Raw genomic sequence first — 18,707 nt, forward strand, 5'->3', positions numbered from 1 at the left:
CAAATATTAGACAAATGCAGGGGCCTCTCACCTCGTGCGAACGTTTCCAGATTAGATTTATGAAGAAACTGTGTAACAATTACATCATAACAATTTTTTTTTTTTAAAAAGGAAGCATTGTCAAGCCAAACATTTTTCATGCAATTACAGTGCTGTCTCTTCAGACACCAATTTTTACATTGGCATAACCCCTATAAGATAAAAAAAATATTATCAATGATACAAAACTGGATAAAATTCAGGACCATCATGGGATACTATTCCAGCAATAATAAACTGCTTGGCATTTGTTATAATTATAAACAGAACACAAGGAAAGCAAGTATTGGCCAGAAAACAATCTAACAATATTGACAATTTATGGTGTTCCTTTCTACTCGGAGCCTTGAAATTATTTAACTATTCTGAAGTTATGTTGTAATGGTTTAGGTGAAGGCAGAAGTTGCCTGTCAGGAATAGTAACTTTGCAAGATGAGTTCATGTGGTTTCTTTCTCTTCTGAAAACAGTCTAACACATTTGTCATCATTAGACAATAACATCCTCCACATTTATCCAAGAGCTGAGCAGAAGTGAAGACAATTGGCACACTGCCTAAAAAGTCCCTCTTCCTGTCAATAAGCAACTCTCCAAAAGTCAAGCATAACTTAAAAAAAGAAAATTCACAGCAATCATTTTTGAAGCATTTCAAGTAGCAACAAGTCTAAGGCTCGCCCCAGAGTTCACCTTTTTTGTTCTCCTGTTTTTCCCTGCTTTTCTTTCAATGAAGACAAACAGTTCACAAAATTATCTTCCTCAGAAATAGCAGTTGTGAATGCATATCCCAGGAGGAACTGTCAAGTTTACAAACTGTTAAAAGGGAGAGAAGTAATTCCCTCCTTTCAACAAGCCACCCTTATCAAAATTGCAACATAGTAAAACAAGAGGAAGAATGAACACAGAGTGATTCTGAATTAGCACCTTTGCTCTCTTCCTGCTCATCTCTATTATTCCTCAGACTTACCCCAGACAGGCTTCCCAGAACCAGTCTGACCAACTGTTTCACATATGAAAACGAAGGGGCACAGTTACTGTTCCTTATGTGGGCACTGCAAGCATCCAGAACAGTCCGTACAGATACACGGGCATAAATGACATCTTCACACATGCCGAGGAGTATGCTGTTGAGATGATCTCCAAGTTTGATAGGCTAGTGACAAACAAAACCAGGAGGAATAAAAATCAGTTTTAATAGTGACTCGTGGTACACACAGAAACAAAAAGACATTCAACACAGTAAAATAACTATTCACAAGACTTACTGCCTACATTATCTGAGTGCCAGCTTGAAAGTCACCATCTAGGTGGTGAAATAATAGCAGTTGTAGATCAGGGGACAGGCATTCAGCATTTAGATTTGATTCCTACTCTACTACAATCTGGTCCAAACAAGCTGCCTGATCTGTAAGGTAAGGATACCAACACTTTCCTTTCTCAAGGGCTTAATGACTAGCGAAAAGTTTCAGAGGAAGTTTTCTTTGTTTTTGAACATTCTGCCAGTCACAAGTATAAAATTCAATCCTCATTACAATCATTTTGTATCCCTCTGTCTGCTATGCTCATTTTCTACAGTTCCTCACCTCAGCAATATTTTGCAGCAGCTGCGTCAGCATTTCCAAAGTCCAGTGACATCAAACAATATCAACAAGTAAGGAATAAAACAGCAAAGTCACTGGTTAAGGAAGCAGAGCTTCACAGTTGCAGGACAACACCCATATGGTTAGGAACAATCTAGATTTAATTCTCCTCTATCCATTCAGTTAATCAAACACACTGTATGTGGACTACCACTCCTCAGGGTATGTAATAGTCAGTGATAACACTTGTTGTGAGATGCCACAGGCACTTGAGCTTTCTGATCTGCAATTCTCCCAAAGTGGGTGGTTACCCACGAAGTACAAGCACTGTTGTGTTTTTTGTGTCACAGAGCACTTCAAACCATTACGATCGCCCCTGTATTAGTACTCTTAAATTGTACCATTAAAAGAAAAAAGTATTCTGGACCACTCTGTTTTATTTAATGTAGGCTTTTCCCATCTATCTGTTTAGCATTTCTAACTAATTGTAAAAATCACTCTTGTTTTCAACCACACTCCCAGCAGAGAAGCAGCTCATTAACCAACGTAGTCAGGCAAACATGAAAAAAAACAAAAAAACAAAAAAACTGGAAAATCTGCACATGCAAATTTTAAAAGTAATGCCACACACAGACTGTCCTTTTGCCTCCACTAATTTCACAGGGTAGAGGCATTGCATGAGAACATCCCAAAGTTAAATTCTAGACTTCTGCTCCCCCTTTCTTTCCAGGCATATCTCACCACACTGTCTTTGGAAAAATATTGTTCTATCAAAAGGTAGAGCACTCCTTCGCACTGCATTATGGTGAAACTGCTGCTACAATCTAAAATCAAAAGAAGAAACAAAGAAAAAGGGGACTAAAATCCATGCCTACTTTCTGCTCAACACCCACCTCTACCTACCTTAAGCCATTCTCCCACTACTGCTGAATACTGTTCCTTTCATCTCCTACAAGACAGGAGAGCAAAGAAAGGGGATAGCTGTCTAAGAAAATACTGGGGTTTTTAGGACAGTCACAGTAGGCATTACAAATAAGTATCCCTAAAACAGTCATAGCTTCAAATTTTCTCACTATTGCATTCAGGTAGCTACTTGCAAATCGGTACAACTGAGAACTCAACTACCACCCTGTTAAAGAAAATATTAGAAACTGAACACTAAAATTGCCAAAGAGCCTTTCAAAATTTCCTTCCTTACCCTTACACATGACACCAACTAGTAGGACTGAAGCCAAATATGAAACAGAAACATCTTATCTCCTTGAGCTGCACAATGCTCTGCCAAATCCCGCAACTGCAAGTTCATCAATAAATGCTTTTTTGGATGCACTTCCTCTTATTTTCACTCTTTTGGATACTGACTTCTAAAAGTCTAATTGGAGGTGGGGAAGGAGCTGATGAATCACATCATCTTCTATCAGTTTTGGAAAGACAGTCTGGGAGTTCTGCTGTGTGTGTGAAATAACCCCATTGAGCAATAACACTCAGCTCTAAGCAGTCCGCAGCTGTGTCTGCATTGACTGACAAGCCAATTGTTCCAAACAATTCATACCATTTCTTGGCCATTGTGTAACATAAGTATCTGTATGTGCCAAGTCCAGACTCAGAGAAGTTGTGGCAGCACAGAGAACAAGTTGCTTTATTATGAGTAAAGCAAGGATGTTATTTAAATATTTGTTTTCATATAAGCCTAAACCAAACCAAGTCATTTTCTCCTTTGTCAGCAGCTTTAACTATTGTCTTTCAGCCTGTGACACTACAGGATAGACTAGCTCAGATGTATCTTCATGGAAACTAACAAAAATGTAGTATCAGCACCTACCTTCTGCAAGGCAACACCACTGCCACCACCCTCACACACTCCACAGGAAAAAGCTCCAAGTACAAGAAAGAAATCCTGTTCTTCAGTGCCTCATTATGACACCCTGCCATGTTAACTCAAATGCAGATTCTGTCAAACCATCAAGTCTGAAGTTGCAATGTTAAACAAAACCAAATCTAAACTTACCTGACTTTGAGGAACTTCATGGTCAGCTCCCCAAAAGAGTGCCATACCGAGAGAATAAATATGGACCTGTCATAAGACACAAGGCATTTATCAACTCATTGAACAGGACTGGAAATGCAAAGCAGAACTTTGAAGTAGAGCAACTACACATCATTTTGCCTATATATATTCCTGGTATTTAAGCTCAGTTGTCTTTCAAATTGTTCTCCTTTGTCATGAGAGTCAGAGAAGCAAATTCTACTGCTGTGAAACATACTGCATCTAATCAGTGCCTCTGTCTTCTCTTGTTCAATTTTAAGCTTTCATCTCACATTGAAACCAGAAGCACATGTAATCCATGGGATCAGCCTGGTGTGGGGTTCAGACTGCATGATGTCCAGGGATCCTTAAAACTTTAGTCTGAAGGCAAGGCAGATCTTAGCAGGACTCAAACAGTGGGCTACCACTGTTAAGAGATCCCTAAGATTGGTATTAAAGGAAAAAAAGGAATGAACATAAGTATCAATGTCTAAAGCAGCCACCTTAATCTATTTTTGGTATTTGATACAAACACAGTAATCATTACACATATAATTAATAACATCAAAATTAATGAAATTACTATTTCTTTTACATATTAAGCCCATCAGGACAGGGAATAAAACCTTTAAATACTGCAGAATTAAGAACACAAATACATATTCCCCTGTAGGTGACTGAAAACAAAACAGGTGAGTGAGGAAAAAAAAGCAGTTTTTCTGGACTGTGTAAGTAACATACAGTAGTGATGGCTCTTTCTACCAAGTTATTAGTAAAATCTGTGCTACTTAAAGTAACAAGTTTATCAAATAATTGTGCAGGCAACAAACAACAATTATAGGGACAGTGATAAATTAAAAGCAATTTGCTTAAGTCAGCCTCTTCACTAACTAAACATCTTACTTACATCCTAGGTATATATATTGACAAGATCTGTCCCTACTCAGATATTTCATATACAGATTTAAAAAACTTCAGTGTAAATTGAGTGTACAAAGGTAATGAATGGACCCAACAGAACCTATGAAATGATAAAAATAATTTTCTTCTTCCCATAGTAAATACATAGCATTGTTAAAAATCACACATCTAGAACTAGCTTAAAGTTGTACAAGAGAATTCATCTCTGTACTGAGGAGTCACTTAGCCTACTCAAGACAACATAATATATTCTCAAAGACTCTGAAAAGGATGACACAAATGTTTTTCTTTTCACTTCAGATTGCTTGAAAGACATTTACACCATTACTGCACTGTGCCAGGAATTAACCCCAAAACATGAGTATGATGTATTTTTAGACTTCTATTGTAAAACAGAAAAAAGTTTCCTTTTTAAGTATTCAGAAGAGCAATACACAACTTTGTGACAGGGTAAGGAAGTAATAACTACACTTAAAAGCAACACATTATTAAAATTGTTCTCGTAAATTCAACGTGTTTTATTTATATAAAATTGGAATTCAACAGAGAAAGCTGCAAAAGAAGCCAACTATATCACAAGCAGACTGCAAGACCAGACCCAAGAACTCACCTTTCTCACTCTACCTAACAGACAAATATGAGGAAAAAAAATCTCTACCAGGAAGAAGAGAATAGGACAGAAGTCACAGACAAGCATCAAGGGTTCTGTTAATACTACTGCCCCATTCAACCAGAAACATTATCTTTCAAATACTAAGCAAATTGTTCCACATCTGGTTTATTACCCTTAGAAGTGAAATACTAGACAGTCTTCCTTATGTATCTAGATATACCACAGCTATGCAGAAAAAGGTAAATATACTTTCAGGGTAATAATGCATGCAAAGAAAACCTTTTCAGAAAAAAAATAAACAAAAAAACCCAACCACACAAAAAAACCCCCAAAATTCAAACAAAAAAAGCTCCCCAACTCCTCCCATCCCCCAAAAATGTAAGAACAGCACTTAAAAAGTCTACTATAAAAATTGTTAATTCTAATCACAGAAGTGGGTCAAGGTCCTAAGTCTGTCAGTGTTCAAGAAGCATTTGGACAATGCTCTTAAGATATATGATATTTGGACTGGATGATCTACAAGGTCTTTTCCAACCTTGATGATTCTGTGATTCTGTGATGTAATTTTTGGGTTGCCCTCTGTGGAGTCTGGAGTCGGACTCAACGATTCTTGCAAGTGCCTTCCAACTCAGGATATTCTAGCATTCTATGCTTTTAAGCTTCAACATAATGGAAGATATTTCCAAAACTGAGAAGTGCATCATCCCCAAAAAAGATATTATTGTACAACCATGCAGTGAGACCTCTAAACTAAAACACGCTACCCTACTAACCTATCTGAAAAGAGCTTTCAAAATAAAAGCAAAGTGAACCAGTTTGTGATGAGTTACTCCATCAACAGTATTTCAAGCCTTGTATTGACGTAAGGAGATATTCCAAGTAAGGCCTTTCAAAGTTACTTGCAAGCCACTACTACATAGAAAACAAAAATGTATCCACTACATATCAGTTAAACTGATCTTTGGATTTTAATGTAATGCCTGCACACATATCATGCAACTCTCTCCTACTTCATATTCCTTAACATCAAAAATCAGATAAATAGTCATACTGATGCTTGACCAGCATTAGAAACTCGTAAGAGGAACTGTCAAACTGCTTGCTATAGTTTGACAGCCTTAGGTTGTGTCACATAGTCAGGAAGGGGAAGAAAAAAAAAAAGAAAAAAAAAAAGAGAGAAATCCCACAAGAGTCTGTTTACAAGATCATCACTTCTTGAGGTTTGTGCGGCATTACATCAAGTTCCTTACATAAGAGAATTCCAGCATGAAAATGACACAAAACCCATCTATTGAAAAACTGTGTTGTAAAAACCCAAGAATTTGGCTAATTTCAAATGATCAGTAACTCATGTTTTTGTACAGTACTACCCAATAAGCATTCATATTTAAAATACCCTTCTCTCTCTCTCCAGATGAAATAACCTTTGATTTAGAGGCACATGACATGCCTTTCAAAAATGAAAGCATTTACTCAAAAATTCTAGTTCGTTTTTGTATTATACTTCTAATATTTTCCACAATATATAAATCAACATCAAATTCATTGCCCAAATTAATCTTTCATTATAATTTTGAACAGTTGCTTACTCTATTTCCAATAAGCTTGCAGTTACCTCAGACTTATTTTGTATTCACATTGACTGGGTATCTTAGAATCAAAAGGGTATTCACTGACTGACTACCAGTTTTTCTAATATTTATCTTTGAATACATTGCTACTTTGTGTTATCAAGTAAACTCATAACTCAAAACACGAATGCAACCCTGTCACTGTGTTACAAGGCCTTAAGAAACAAGATGTCTTTCTGCCTTCAGCAGCTTTCAGACATGGTCTGATTTCAGAAGAACAACCAAAAAGGAAAACACTGAAGAAGATTTCCAGTAAATAAATTCAGTGAAGTACAGCAAGTTGTGAGAGAAAAACAAACAAACAAAAAGTTTAAATACGTTGTTACCAGTCAGCATGTGCAAAGCAAGATCTAAGAAACATGAAGTCAACATATCAAGACAAATAACCAGTGTACCATTCAAGACACAGTTTAATAGAAATGCAAAGGGAAACAGTCAAAAAAAGAAGGATGCACATACAAGCTATTTATCAGCCCTACTAACTTCAACTAATAAAGCCATAAGAGGACAAAAATTTTTGTACAAAGCTATGTTTCAGGTAGTTTTCTCTTTCCATATAAGTAAGCAAATAAACACAAGAGGACTGACATGTTTGAAGCATTTCACACAAATGTACTATACTGTATAGTTCCCAACCAGGGGATTATAAAACAGTATTAGAGATACTCTGGTCTTTTCTTTTCCCTGATGCATTATCAAAGATTATTTTAACATATATTGGTATATACCATTGCCATCATGACAAGACTTCAATTCTTTGTACACAATGGTACATTTCTAAGAATTCAACTGGAGGGTCTCACATGAGCAAATACAGGATGAGGAACTCACAGATCCCATCTTCACATTATGACTGTCCTTCACTGCACCCAGACATGAATATCACACCAGGAGAACAGCTGCATGATTTATCCACAAGGCTTTAAACTGAGAACAAGAATGGTAGCAGTGTTTTCTTCAAATGTTTTTGTACCATCCCAGGCTATCAGCACAGTTAATTTTTCCTCCCCAGCGTGTGCAAAACACATGCAGAAATTAAGTGGAGTTCAAACACAAAACAGGTTAATTCATCTCAAACCCAAAGCCTGAAGCTTCAACCTAATGCTAAAGCTGAATACCACAAGCGAAAGGGTTTTATTTAGTTTATACATGACTATATGAGTAATTTGTTTACATAAAGCCAGAGCTTGTGTATGTCCACATCCAACTGTTTCCCAATGAAAACAGCAACACAGCTGCTGTGGCCTAGAGTCTCAATTTTGTCATTGCCTTCCAACAAGCAAAGTTATACTGATATCACGAAATAAATTCACACAGTCATAATCAGAGAGGATTAATTAGTGCTACACGTATGCAGAATGCCAGTATTTGGTCATCACTGACTGATATGCTCTGTGCTGGAGTTTACAGGCCACAGTGGTCCCTCTGAGTATTTCCCTCCTAAAGATTAAGAAACATCATAGCACGGCTTGCAATAGTAACAGTTCTGTATTTCAAAATGTAAAAAGTAACACACTGAATGAACACTGGTACAGAACAAAGAGTGCAAACAGCTCTGACAAAGGTTGCAAACAGCTCTGACGAAAATCACAAACATGTCATTTCAAAACTTTTCTCCGGCATTTTTAAAGGCCTGTTTTGTATATTAATTTCAGAGTTGGCACTAGAGGTAACGTTACTGTCTTCAACAGTGTTGTCTCGCTTGAAAGGAGATAAACAATTCCAACAGTATGACTACACAGCTTGGCAGCTGCATCCTACATAACTGATCCCAAGTTTGCACTGATGTCAGTGTTATTTTTACTTCTCTATTAAAACTTTCAACCTAGGTTGCTAATTGCTTATAGTTTTGTCATAGATAAAATTATATACATATTTTATTACACCATTAATTTTGACTATACTGCAGGGCAAGAAGGATGTCTAAAGAGTTTGCAAGTAACTGAGGAAAAAGTGATTTTTGGTAGGTATTTGGTGATATAGTCCTAAATAAAACTGACTATATCCAAGGTTTAGAAGGAAAAAAAAAGCTGCAAACAAAATACTCACCACAGAAAACACGTTTTAATAGTCCTTGTGCACACAACAGCAATTAATGTCAATACTGGTTTCCTCTGGAATAAGAGCATGTTGCTGTTCTTCCTGAAGGAAGACTGCCAAATGTCATAATTGTTCCCTGATTACAACACTGGCTTCCTTCTCTAAGGATCACCAATCCAGAGAAACCAAAGAGATGGAAATAGAGCTCAGTTTCCTTCTTACTCCCACCTCTAAATATCTTTGACTAGGCCAAGGGAATGGTTTACTGGGAAAAGTGTTACCATTTGCAACAAATTATGGTTAAGAAAACATTTGAGAAGCTAGTCATTTTGACTGTGCATATCAATGACCTGGAGGAGATCACGTATAACAAACCTCACATGACAGAACATCTACCCTTAGGGAAGAGTTAAAAAAGGAAGGTGGAAAGGAACAATTTTGCACACAACTGAGGAATACTTAATTAAAACAAACTTTTTTTTCTGAGATGAGTGTAGGAATATCCCATTTTTTGAAGCCCTGGACTGCTTGAGTAATGCCTTTGCTCACCTCTCAGATGCATTTTGCCAACAAAATGTAAAGAAATTAAAATGGTTGATGTCACTGAAATCTTTTAGAAAAAGAAGGCAAAATGTTGCTTACTACCAGTTCGATGGTCAGTTATTCTGTGCAGCCATTGTCCAAGTATGGCTGTCAGCAGCACACACATGACAGGGACCTGCACAGAGACACTTCTTCCTAAGTGCCTACAATCAGAATCACTATTCCACTTCTACAGACAAAAACAAAGTAGGAGGATCTCTCCCCCTCTCACAAAATAAATCAACAACTACACATGGCAATCAAGAACCAAAGGGAGATAAAAAGGACAGTTTAAAGCTATTTTGTGAAGGGATCAACAGCAAAAGACAACAGCTGTCTGCCAAGGAAGAGGTACCTTACCTTTTCAACGTCTGACAGAGATGATAGAGAGTGGTTCTGCAGAACCTCTGGTGCTGTGAATGCTCGCAGGTCTTGTTGGGAGACATTTTCATCAGTAAATGATACACTGCCAGATGGAAGCAACAGGAGAGACCACGGAGAAATGATGAATCCCAGAGCAGTAGGATCAGCTGTATTTGAAAGGAAAAAAAAACAGTCAAGTTAAAGCAACGTTGTTTGATGCCCTTGCTTGATGTTATTTTATTTGCTCAAAGACATGTTTAATATCATCCTACATATTATTAATGGAATAGCTTCATGCTTCCTCTTCCACTTTCAGTGCTTCATAGCCACAACCACTTCAATTTTAATCACACTAAGAAGTAACATGCATCTTTTTTGACTATTCTTTGCTATTATTCATACCAGCAAGGTCAAGAAGAGCCTGCTAAAATACTGGTTATTTCATTTATGTTACAATTGACATATAAAATGACCACATTTTTGTAGTGTACATGTCATTAAGATTAATTCCTACAATAAGAATGGAGTTAACTGCTATACTAATATAGCACTGCTGCAGTGACAATGATCTGAAGAGAGAGGACAAAGTTAGTAGATAGAGGAAATACACCTCATTAGAGCAGCTGACAGATCCAGACAAAAGGGAAAAGTTTTGGGGCACAGACGTCTTTTAGTCTAAAGAAAAAAAAATATTTCAAAAGTAAAAAAGAAAATAATAATTCTAGGCAGCAGTGGAAGTGGGAAAATAAACCTGAAACCTTAGTAAGAACACCCATTCAAACCCTGTGAACAATACTTGAAAATAGCAAAACAAGCACTGAAATAAGAGAACCAGGAGCCACAAAGAAAACCTTCTATAACATGACTATGCAATTTGCCAGCTAGGTTTTTGATGTCTGATAATACTGCTGTCAAACTTCTGGTCACAGACCTACTGAAGAAAAAAAAATGCCGGGGGGGGGTGGTGGTGTGGTGGTGGTGTGGGGGACAGGCCGCAGCAAGAAACAGGCCGCACACACATGGGAAGGTGTTAAACCCCAAAATCTACCTTGAAAGTAAAAGTTAACTAAGACAGGAAAAAGAGACCATTTCCTTGAGTCAAAATTTTTTTTTCTACACCTCAAATAGTAAATCAGCTCAGTTTCACTGAAGGAGTCACAAGCTTTTATCTAAGTAAAAATAAAAGTTAACTTATTTTTCCATAGGCAAAGAGGCAGTTGCTCTGTTTTCTGCTACATGATATATCAAAGATCTGAGGAAATTCTTTGAAGCATTTGAAGGATAAGTCTTTCTTTTCCCTCTACATAGTAAGCAGCAACAGCAGAATAATAATTTCCTTCGTCAGCTCCACCATGAACATTTTCCACTCTCCTATCAGCTCGGGATGTTCCTACAGTGCTGGTTCCTAGCCTGTTCAATTATCTTGTAATCTAGAATATTTCTAATCTTCTAGGAAATGTATTCAATTACTACTTGCAGGTATCAGATGTAAAAGGATCTACCAAGTAAGTCCTTCAATTTCTTCAACTCCCCCTTCTTCCAAAAGCACCTAAGAAATTACTTTTAGGCTTTCTACGTTCTGTGACATCAAAGCAAAACTATATTTATAACTTGGTGGAACAATTATCCAGAAAAACCTTCCAAACTTTCAAATCCTGGAGCTCAGGAAGTTTTCCCTCCTACCAATGTGTGCAAGAGGCATCATTCAGCAGACAATCCAATAATTCATTTTTCTGTCTAAGACTAACATACACGTTTTTCTGAACATACCTGAAATCACTATGCAGAATTTTGTTTTAAAAAGGAAGAGAGACCATTGAGGGCAACAAACATTCTAGAAATGGAAAGATCCTACAGAGTCTACTTCCAAGGAGTTATTTCAAATTGTTTAATCACCCAAGAACCAAAAGGAGTTTGTTATAGTTTTTCTAAAAGATTTTAAAATGCTAGTGTGTCTTGCTGAAAGCCAGTATGACAAGTTTAGGATTCACAGTGTAGAACTGGTTTCCCCCTGCTCTGCTTTTAATGACATACAAGAGAGGCTCAGTCTTCTTGCCTCAGGGGAGTGTCTTTCATTGCTCCAGCTTTCTCAACTGGATCCAAAAGAAATAAGTAATTGATGGATGGTATCTCTGATCATGTAGGCTAAACCAATTTAAGCTCTCACACAGAGCTGCTGAGCTCCCCATGGAAACCACAGATCTCTGTCACACACAAAAAAAATGCCCCCAAACACCCTAAAGATACCAACTGCAAAACCGTACATGAGGGTATCTCTCATATACAGAGGACAAGATCTCACAGGGGTTTCCTATCCTATTTCAGTAAGTAAAATTGCAAGGGACAAAGCAATATATGTTACTTGAACCTATCCAAGCAACAACCAAAGAATTGCATGTGCTGAGCTTCTTGAACAATATTGTATAAATTTGGTCAAGGGAAGAAATTCTAAGTTTCGTGTAGACGTTAATTACCAATCCTTACACTGCAGTACACATTTTCTCTCTTCCCCACAGCAACCCAGTTGACCCCTAGCTACAAGATTTAAGCCTGGAATTGCTCTCTTTAATGGCCATGACAAAGTATCTGCCTGATACAGTAGTAAAAATAATCAATCATGCCCAAGATCATGGTTTCATCACAGTGTGTAGCATGACATTTGGCATGAAGCAAACAACATTACCTCTACAGACACCTTCTCTTAGCATGGCCAACTTCAAAACTGGAGTTTAGAAATATCTCATATTGTGGAAAAGCCATAAAATATGTAAATTTAAAAATAAGATGAGCCGAAGAAAACACCAACAAGAACTTTAAACACCACGCATGGCGAAAATAGTGGAAATTTACTTCAACAAACTGAATTAAATAAAATTTTAATTAAGAATGTGAATAACATTATCTGTTCCTCCCAGCCCCAAGAGATGACATTTTGCACTATACCTCTAACTCCACTTCCTCCGAAACAAAACAGAACAACTGCTTTTCACTGTGTCAGTAAGTTCAGATGCTAAACAAAAGAAATGTAAAGACAGACAGACCCTTCCTATTATACGTGCATAAGAAAATATTACATTATGTTTTCTAAAAATGCAGAGGAAGAAGAGCTTAGTTGGCCATCAACTTTCAAAAATAATCCTGCAGATAACTACTGGATTTTTTTATTAGTTCTGTGTGTGTACGCCACTGATATAAAAAAATAAACATTTTCAAATATAAGATTTCTGCTTAAAAGCCCCAACTCATGAACCTTAAGTAATGTAGAGGCTTTATACTTAACATTTTGTATGACAAAGACTTTAAATACACATGAACTCTTCATATTCTGAAACATACTACAGAAACAAGAGTTAATGGGACAGAAACACGATATAGTTTTAAGAACAATTTTTAAAAAAATCAAACACAATTAACCTGAAGTCTTCGCAATATTAATTTAAACAAACTTTGGAGCATACAGATGTTCAGGCTAACTTGATTGATCCACGTAAAATACTTACATTGACACAACTATCTTTATGATCTGAAGCCAAGTACAATGAATATGATTAACTGTAAGTTTAGAAAAAGGGCTGATTTTGCCAAGCTCATTTTGTTGACATTTTCTTACCTTCCTCTTTTAGTAGCTTTTAACTAATATAGCCAATCATACTGTCTCCATCACAACTTTGGGAATCTAATCTACTGTTACAAAGGGTAAGAATAAAATAACTCATTCTCCATTTCCTTCCTTAAGGCATGCATTGCAAACCAAAATAACCGTCTCAAAGCTCCTACTATGCAGATTTAACCTAAGAAAAATATTTTTAAGTAACTCTACTCTTACCCTTTCATGTGTTTGTACCATGAGGAAAACAAAAGTAACAAAGATGCAATGCATCAAATAGCCAGGGACCATAGGAAAACAACAGAAGCTAGTTTCCAGTCATAATACATGTCACCTTCTGTTTAGGCTTTCAGAAGAATTTACAAGAGCAGTAAGAGACACATACTCCCCAAAATACAGGGGGAAATGACAAAAAAAAGATTCAAACCCCTCTTTCTAAAAGCAGTGGAATTCAGGATATGGCTCCTGGTCAATTTGCTATCCAGTAGGCTTTCAACTGCTCTAGAGCTGCCAGCCTTCTGAGTTAACTCCAGAAGTATGCAACTTGGTAACAAAACACTTGTGAGAGCACAGTTTATCAAGCAGGGCCAAGGCACAGATAAATAGCGTGGTCTTACTTAAAGTGAGAGAGTGAACTGGTTTTAAATGCAATAAAAACTGAAGTAATCTTCAGCTACATAGCATCTGCCAAACAAATGAAAGACTTTTAAAACAGTCCTTCACCTGATGTAACAGGATACAAGCAGCCAAAGATGTAAAAACTCCACCACGTTACAAGACAGTAACTTCAGGCAGAAATTTAAAATGGATCCATTTTACAATATTGATGGCAGGTAATTTTGAATTCCCAAACTACATCAACAGTTCAAGCTCTTTCAATTTTGGTTTCTCCTACTTCTCTCTTATAGGCTGCAGTCATTAGCAAAAACTGTCAGAAGCAATGTACATTTCAGTTGTTTCAGGACACAAAAGAAATACCTTAAAAAAAAAAGCACAGAATGACCCAAAAAACATACACAAGGTTTTCAATGCTCATCTCGCCTTTCTCTTTGCTTCGCTCTAGAGCCTGCATCGAGACAAGTGAGATTTCTCCTAGCGCAGAGGAACTGGAAGATTTTTATGCTTAGGCCAGGCTGGAGGCAAACAGCCAGCCAGTATGTCTCTAGACCAGGATTATGCCAGCCCAAGGGACCACTTACGTCGCAAGTCCTGTACTCCTCTGAGGTGGCGCAGCACATCCCTGCATCTTCTGCTCCCTCTCCCTCGGGCACAAAGGGATGGGACTGAGCAGAGAGCTCTGGTGTGATACCCAGCCACTTGGAAACCAGCGGCACAGGGACAAACACTGAGAAGCTAACTGAAATTTCCTCTTTCCTGAGAATACTAGAGCAAGAAACAGGGTGAACAACTAGCTTCTGAGATGTTCCTGAGATGCTAGTAGGCAGCATAACACCACACTACACTTTATTGTTAACTTGACCATGTTCAGCAGAGTTCTAGAAAGAGCACAAGTAGTAACCAAGTCTCATTTGGTGCAGAGGAATTAAAAAAAAAAAGAATCACCAAAACCCACAAAACCCTGGTCTCTCTCCTTCTCAGCAACCAAAAGATCAAATGTTACCAGAATGCGAAAAAAAAAAAAAAAAAATTCTCAACAGTTATTGGTAAAGAGAAAAAACAATTGTTTAATGTCTGCCAGAAAGGAGTGGCTGGAAAATGAGGATTTCCCCTCCTCGTCAATCAACAAACAAACAAATCAATTTTCCCCTCCATCCCAACTAGGTCTATGACTACTTGGGACCCACCACTAGTTCCTATCAATACATTTCACACTTTGCCTTCCTTCTTTTCATTATACTTACCCAAGCTAAGCAGATGCAATAGTATGACTGTCAACAAGATTTACAGGTCCCCAAAAACCAGAATTATCCCTTTTCATATCCATTTCCAGGTGATAACACTTTTTTTTATGTAAATCATTTCCCATATACAAATTTGCAAGACAGGCAATTTGTAAAGTCTCTTTCTTTGATCAAGCTGCCTTTCTATTATCAGACTCATTTTTTCCCCTACTCTTCCCCCTCCTTTTAAACATGTCTTAAAACACAAGGTTCAACTATTTTCAGAATCCACAATACATGCTTTAGCATAGGAGTGGCCTAAGTGACATACAAAGTCTTTCCCACTTTCAAGTTTTGATAAATCTCTCCCAGTTAAACCTACCAAATTAGAGGGACACCTGATTTATAATTCTTAGTAGCTGAGAGCACCGCATGCTCCTTATATGCTCACATTTGAGATACTTCACTTCAAAGACCTGTTTCTTTGACCTCATGGAGTACTGAGTACAAGATACAGCATGCCTGAAACAGTTGATACACCCTCTCAACAACAAAATAGTTATTGCAGATAATTAAACAGATGTAAGAGAAGGGCAGGTCTGGTATCGGCCTTTTCAAATCTCCAGATTAATCTCAACGTCACTAGTACGACTGATGTCAGATCTGCAACTGAGTACTAGATTGTCTTTCTCCTCCATTTAACAGCTTATAATACGCTGACAAGACGGCTACCAGAGTTGATTTTCTAAATAGTGATTAGCAACTGGGCATTTCAAACTAATCTTTCATTGCTTATAATGACCGAAATCAGTTTGTAAAGTATTTTTAAAGAGTTCAACACCTGTTAGAATTGTAAATACAAACAGGCACAAATACATGCACATTTCTGTATCAGTCATTGAATCAGACATGGTATGATATGTGATTAACCATTAAGACATTGACTTTCATTCTGTGACTCTTTTATTGAGTGTTTTGGTGGATAAGAAGATAGACTCACTAAAAGACATGCAGAATTTTTATAAATCAAGAAGTCATCAAATCTTGTTTTGGGCATTTTTCCCTAATTTCCTAAAACTATTTTAAGTAACAAATTAACTGAAGAATATGGTTCTCAGTTGATAAAGTAATAGCAAGTATTCCCAACTTCAAACAGACTACCAAAACTCTACCAGGATTAGATAAGTAAATAAATGGTTACTTGGGCTGGTAATTCCTTTAAGTGTGTGTGATTGCTGGGCTGGTGCAGGGAGGTTACCAACAGATAGCAATTTAAGAGTTGATGATTTCCATGGCCTTTTTATCCCCCTCATTTCAAAACAGTTGGACCATATTCTGTTGAACAATATGCCTTATTTTATTTTTTTTAAACAAACTTATGGAAAACACTCATCAAAGCTTAGATTTTGTTACAGAACAACATGTTCAGGGACTCCAGAGCTTTATAAGGAGGAAGAAGAGAGCTCTGCGACTGGTCAGAGCTGAACATGCTGTGAACTTGAAGAAGCAAAAAGCTTGTCGCATTGCCCCTTGCCCAGGAGCAATTGGTCAGTTCTGAAAAATTTTGGAAACTCACCCTCTGCCATAGAATAGCTCTTCCATGCTGTATGCTAGGTCTGAAATTTGATCAAGGAAACCAGGATTTCTCTAGGATCCCCCATTTGCTACAAGTCCTCCACAAATAAAGAACAATATTGAGTCAGAGAAGCCTACGGGAGCCTCTGCATTCTCTGTTCCCGCATCTCTGCAACACATCTTTACAAGCCAGCACAGAAACTGATATTCAAGATGACCATAAAAGGTTTCTAGATTGTTTCCTTAGTGAAGTCAAATCTTCATTAAAGACTGCCTGGTTATCCTAATCTTGCTGGGAGGAATTAGATTGCCTTTGTCAACCTTAGCTACATAGTAAAGGTCTTTCATTTGGGTGTCTCTTGAAGTGCATTTTACCACAGGGCTATATCCCAGGTTAATTAGTAGCAGGCAACTGAGAATAGTTTGCTGAACTAGCAGAAAAACTCCTCAGTAAAACAGCTTCATCTCCAAGAAGAGACAGATTCTTCTGGCACTGATTTTATCTGAATTTGTGTTTTGGTATTCTCTGATAGGAAGTAAGACCAGAAGCTTCTGCTACTTTAGCCAGACTTGGCTGGCAAATATTCCTCTACCTTAAAAGCACATACCAGAAGTCCTGGGGCAGATTTCTATTTTGTGCTCTTGTATTCCCCTACTTGTCCCCCTGAAGGAGGGTTGACTGTGTTCTCATTCTGAATGCTTGCATGCAGCCTTCATAGTAATTACAGTAATTCCTTTCTGCACTACTCTCAGGCCAAGAAAGGGTAAAGCTTCTATTTTCAGTGCAGACTTCTCTCTTGAAAATAATTTAGACCTAGGATAATGTCTTAAGTGGTTTCACTACTATATACTCATGCTACTGTGATCTTTCAGGTGGATTTCAAGATGAAGATCAATGTGTTGATTCCTGTAAAGTGTACAAGAGTACATCTCTAATCATTCAAGATCTCTGTTTAGCCAAGGTCTCACTTGGTCTCAACAACCTGCCCTCTTAAAAAAAATCATTCCTGTGATTCTCTTCGAGAGACAACAAAGAACAGAGAGGAAAGAAGATGCCAGCTTTCCCTTTCTTGCAATACAAGAAGCAGAGGGACAGGACAGCCAGTCAAATTGCAATAATAAATTCAGCATTCCTAACAGGGAATGCTTCTTACAATGAATGGGCTGTGAGCTCACCAGTAAAGGGGGAAAAGGAAATTTGTATGGGACATCAAAACTACCCATAATTTGCCTACCAAAGAATATTCTGGAGAAGTTGATAATATTTCATATTTATAATGCTAAGTAAAGCTCGATCAGAAATCAAACACCGTATGGCAGTTTCTGTCCACATCTGCCTTCTTTGGAGTCTCTATGAAGCATCCAACAGAGACCACTTTCAGAGGTTGTGCAATGTACTAGACATACCTAGTGTCTGACTTGACAGATTGTCTAAACCAAACCTTTAAAAAAACCCAACTACTTTCCAAAACAATTTAAATGTTGAATCTTGATAAAATTGTAAGTCAAAAAAATGAAAAAAACCCAATAGATTTTCTCCTCATTAATGAAGACGTACCCCTTGCATAGTAATATGGCAAAACAATGGCTATTTTCAAAGTGTGAGATTTTTATTTTTCCTAAATAGAACTGAATAAAGTTACATATGCATGCTTAGATATAAGGAGATGACCCCTATAAACTTGCTGAAACACTGAGATGCATCAGGGAAACACATATTCTATCTAAGGCCAGGTTAGACGTTACCAAAGCTCAATATTTCAGTTAAGCTTTTATTGCTATAAAAAGAAAAAAAAAAAAAAGGGGGGGGGTCTTCAGGATTTGCAGATTTTGAAGAAAATAAAGGAAAACATAAGGAAGAGGAAAGGTTTCATACTTAGACCTAGTGCTAAAA

The 18,707-nt window shown here is 37.3% G+C and overlaps 1 protein-coding gene across 9 annotated transcripts in view; it reads right to left on the minus strand.

The window, feature by feature from the left end:
• Positions 1–18,707, minus strand: part of PTPN13 (protein tyrosine phosphatase non-receptor type 13) — a 124,950-nt gene that overhangs the window by 78,481 nt on the left and 27,762 nt on the right. For all 9 annotated transcript variants that reach the window (XR_012623230.1, XM_074823874.1, XM_074823867.1 and 6 more), the window contains exons 3-5: positions 9,788–9,957; positions 3,623–3,688; positions 1,002–1,187 (exon numbers count right to left, since the gene is read on the minus strand). Coding sequence is in view for 8 of the 9 variants with exons in the window: in XM_074823874.1 (XP_074679975.1) it covers positions 1,002–1,187; positions 3,623–3,688; positions 9,788–9,957 (422 nt within the window). In the remaining variant the exon portion in view is untranslated. The remainder of the gene's footprint in view (positions 1–1,001; positions 1,188–3,622; positions 3,689–9,787; positions 9,958–18,707) is intronic.

Source organism: Strix aluco, chromosome 4 (genome assembly GCF_031877795.1).
Source record: "Strix aluco isolate bStrAlu1 chromosome 4, bStrAlu1.hap1, whole genome shotgun sequence".
NCBI classification, from domain to species: Eukaryota; Metazoa; Chordata; class Aves; order Strigiformes; family Strigidae; genus Strix; species Strix aluco.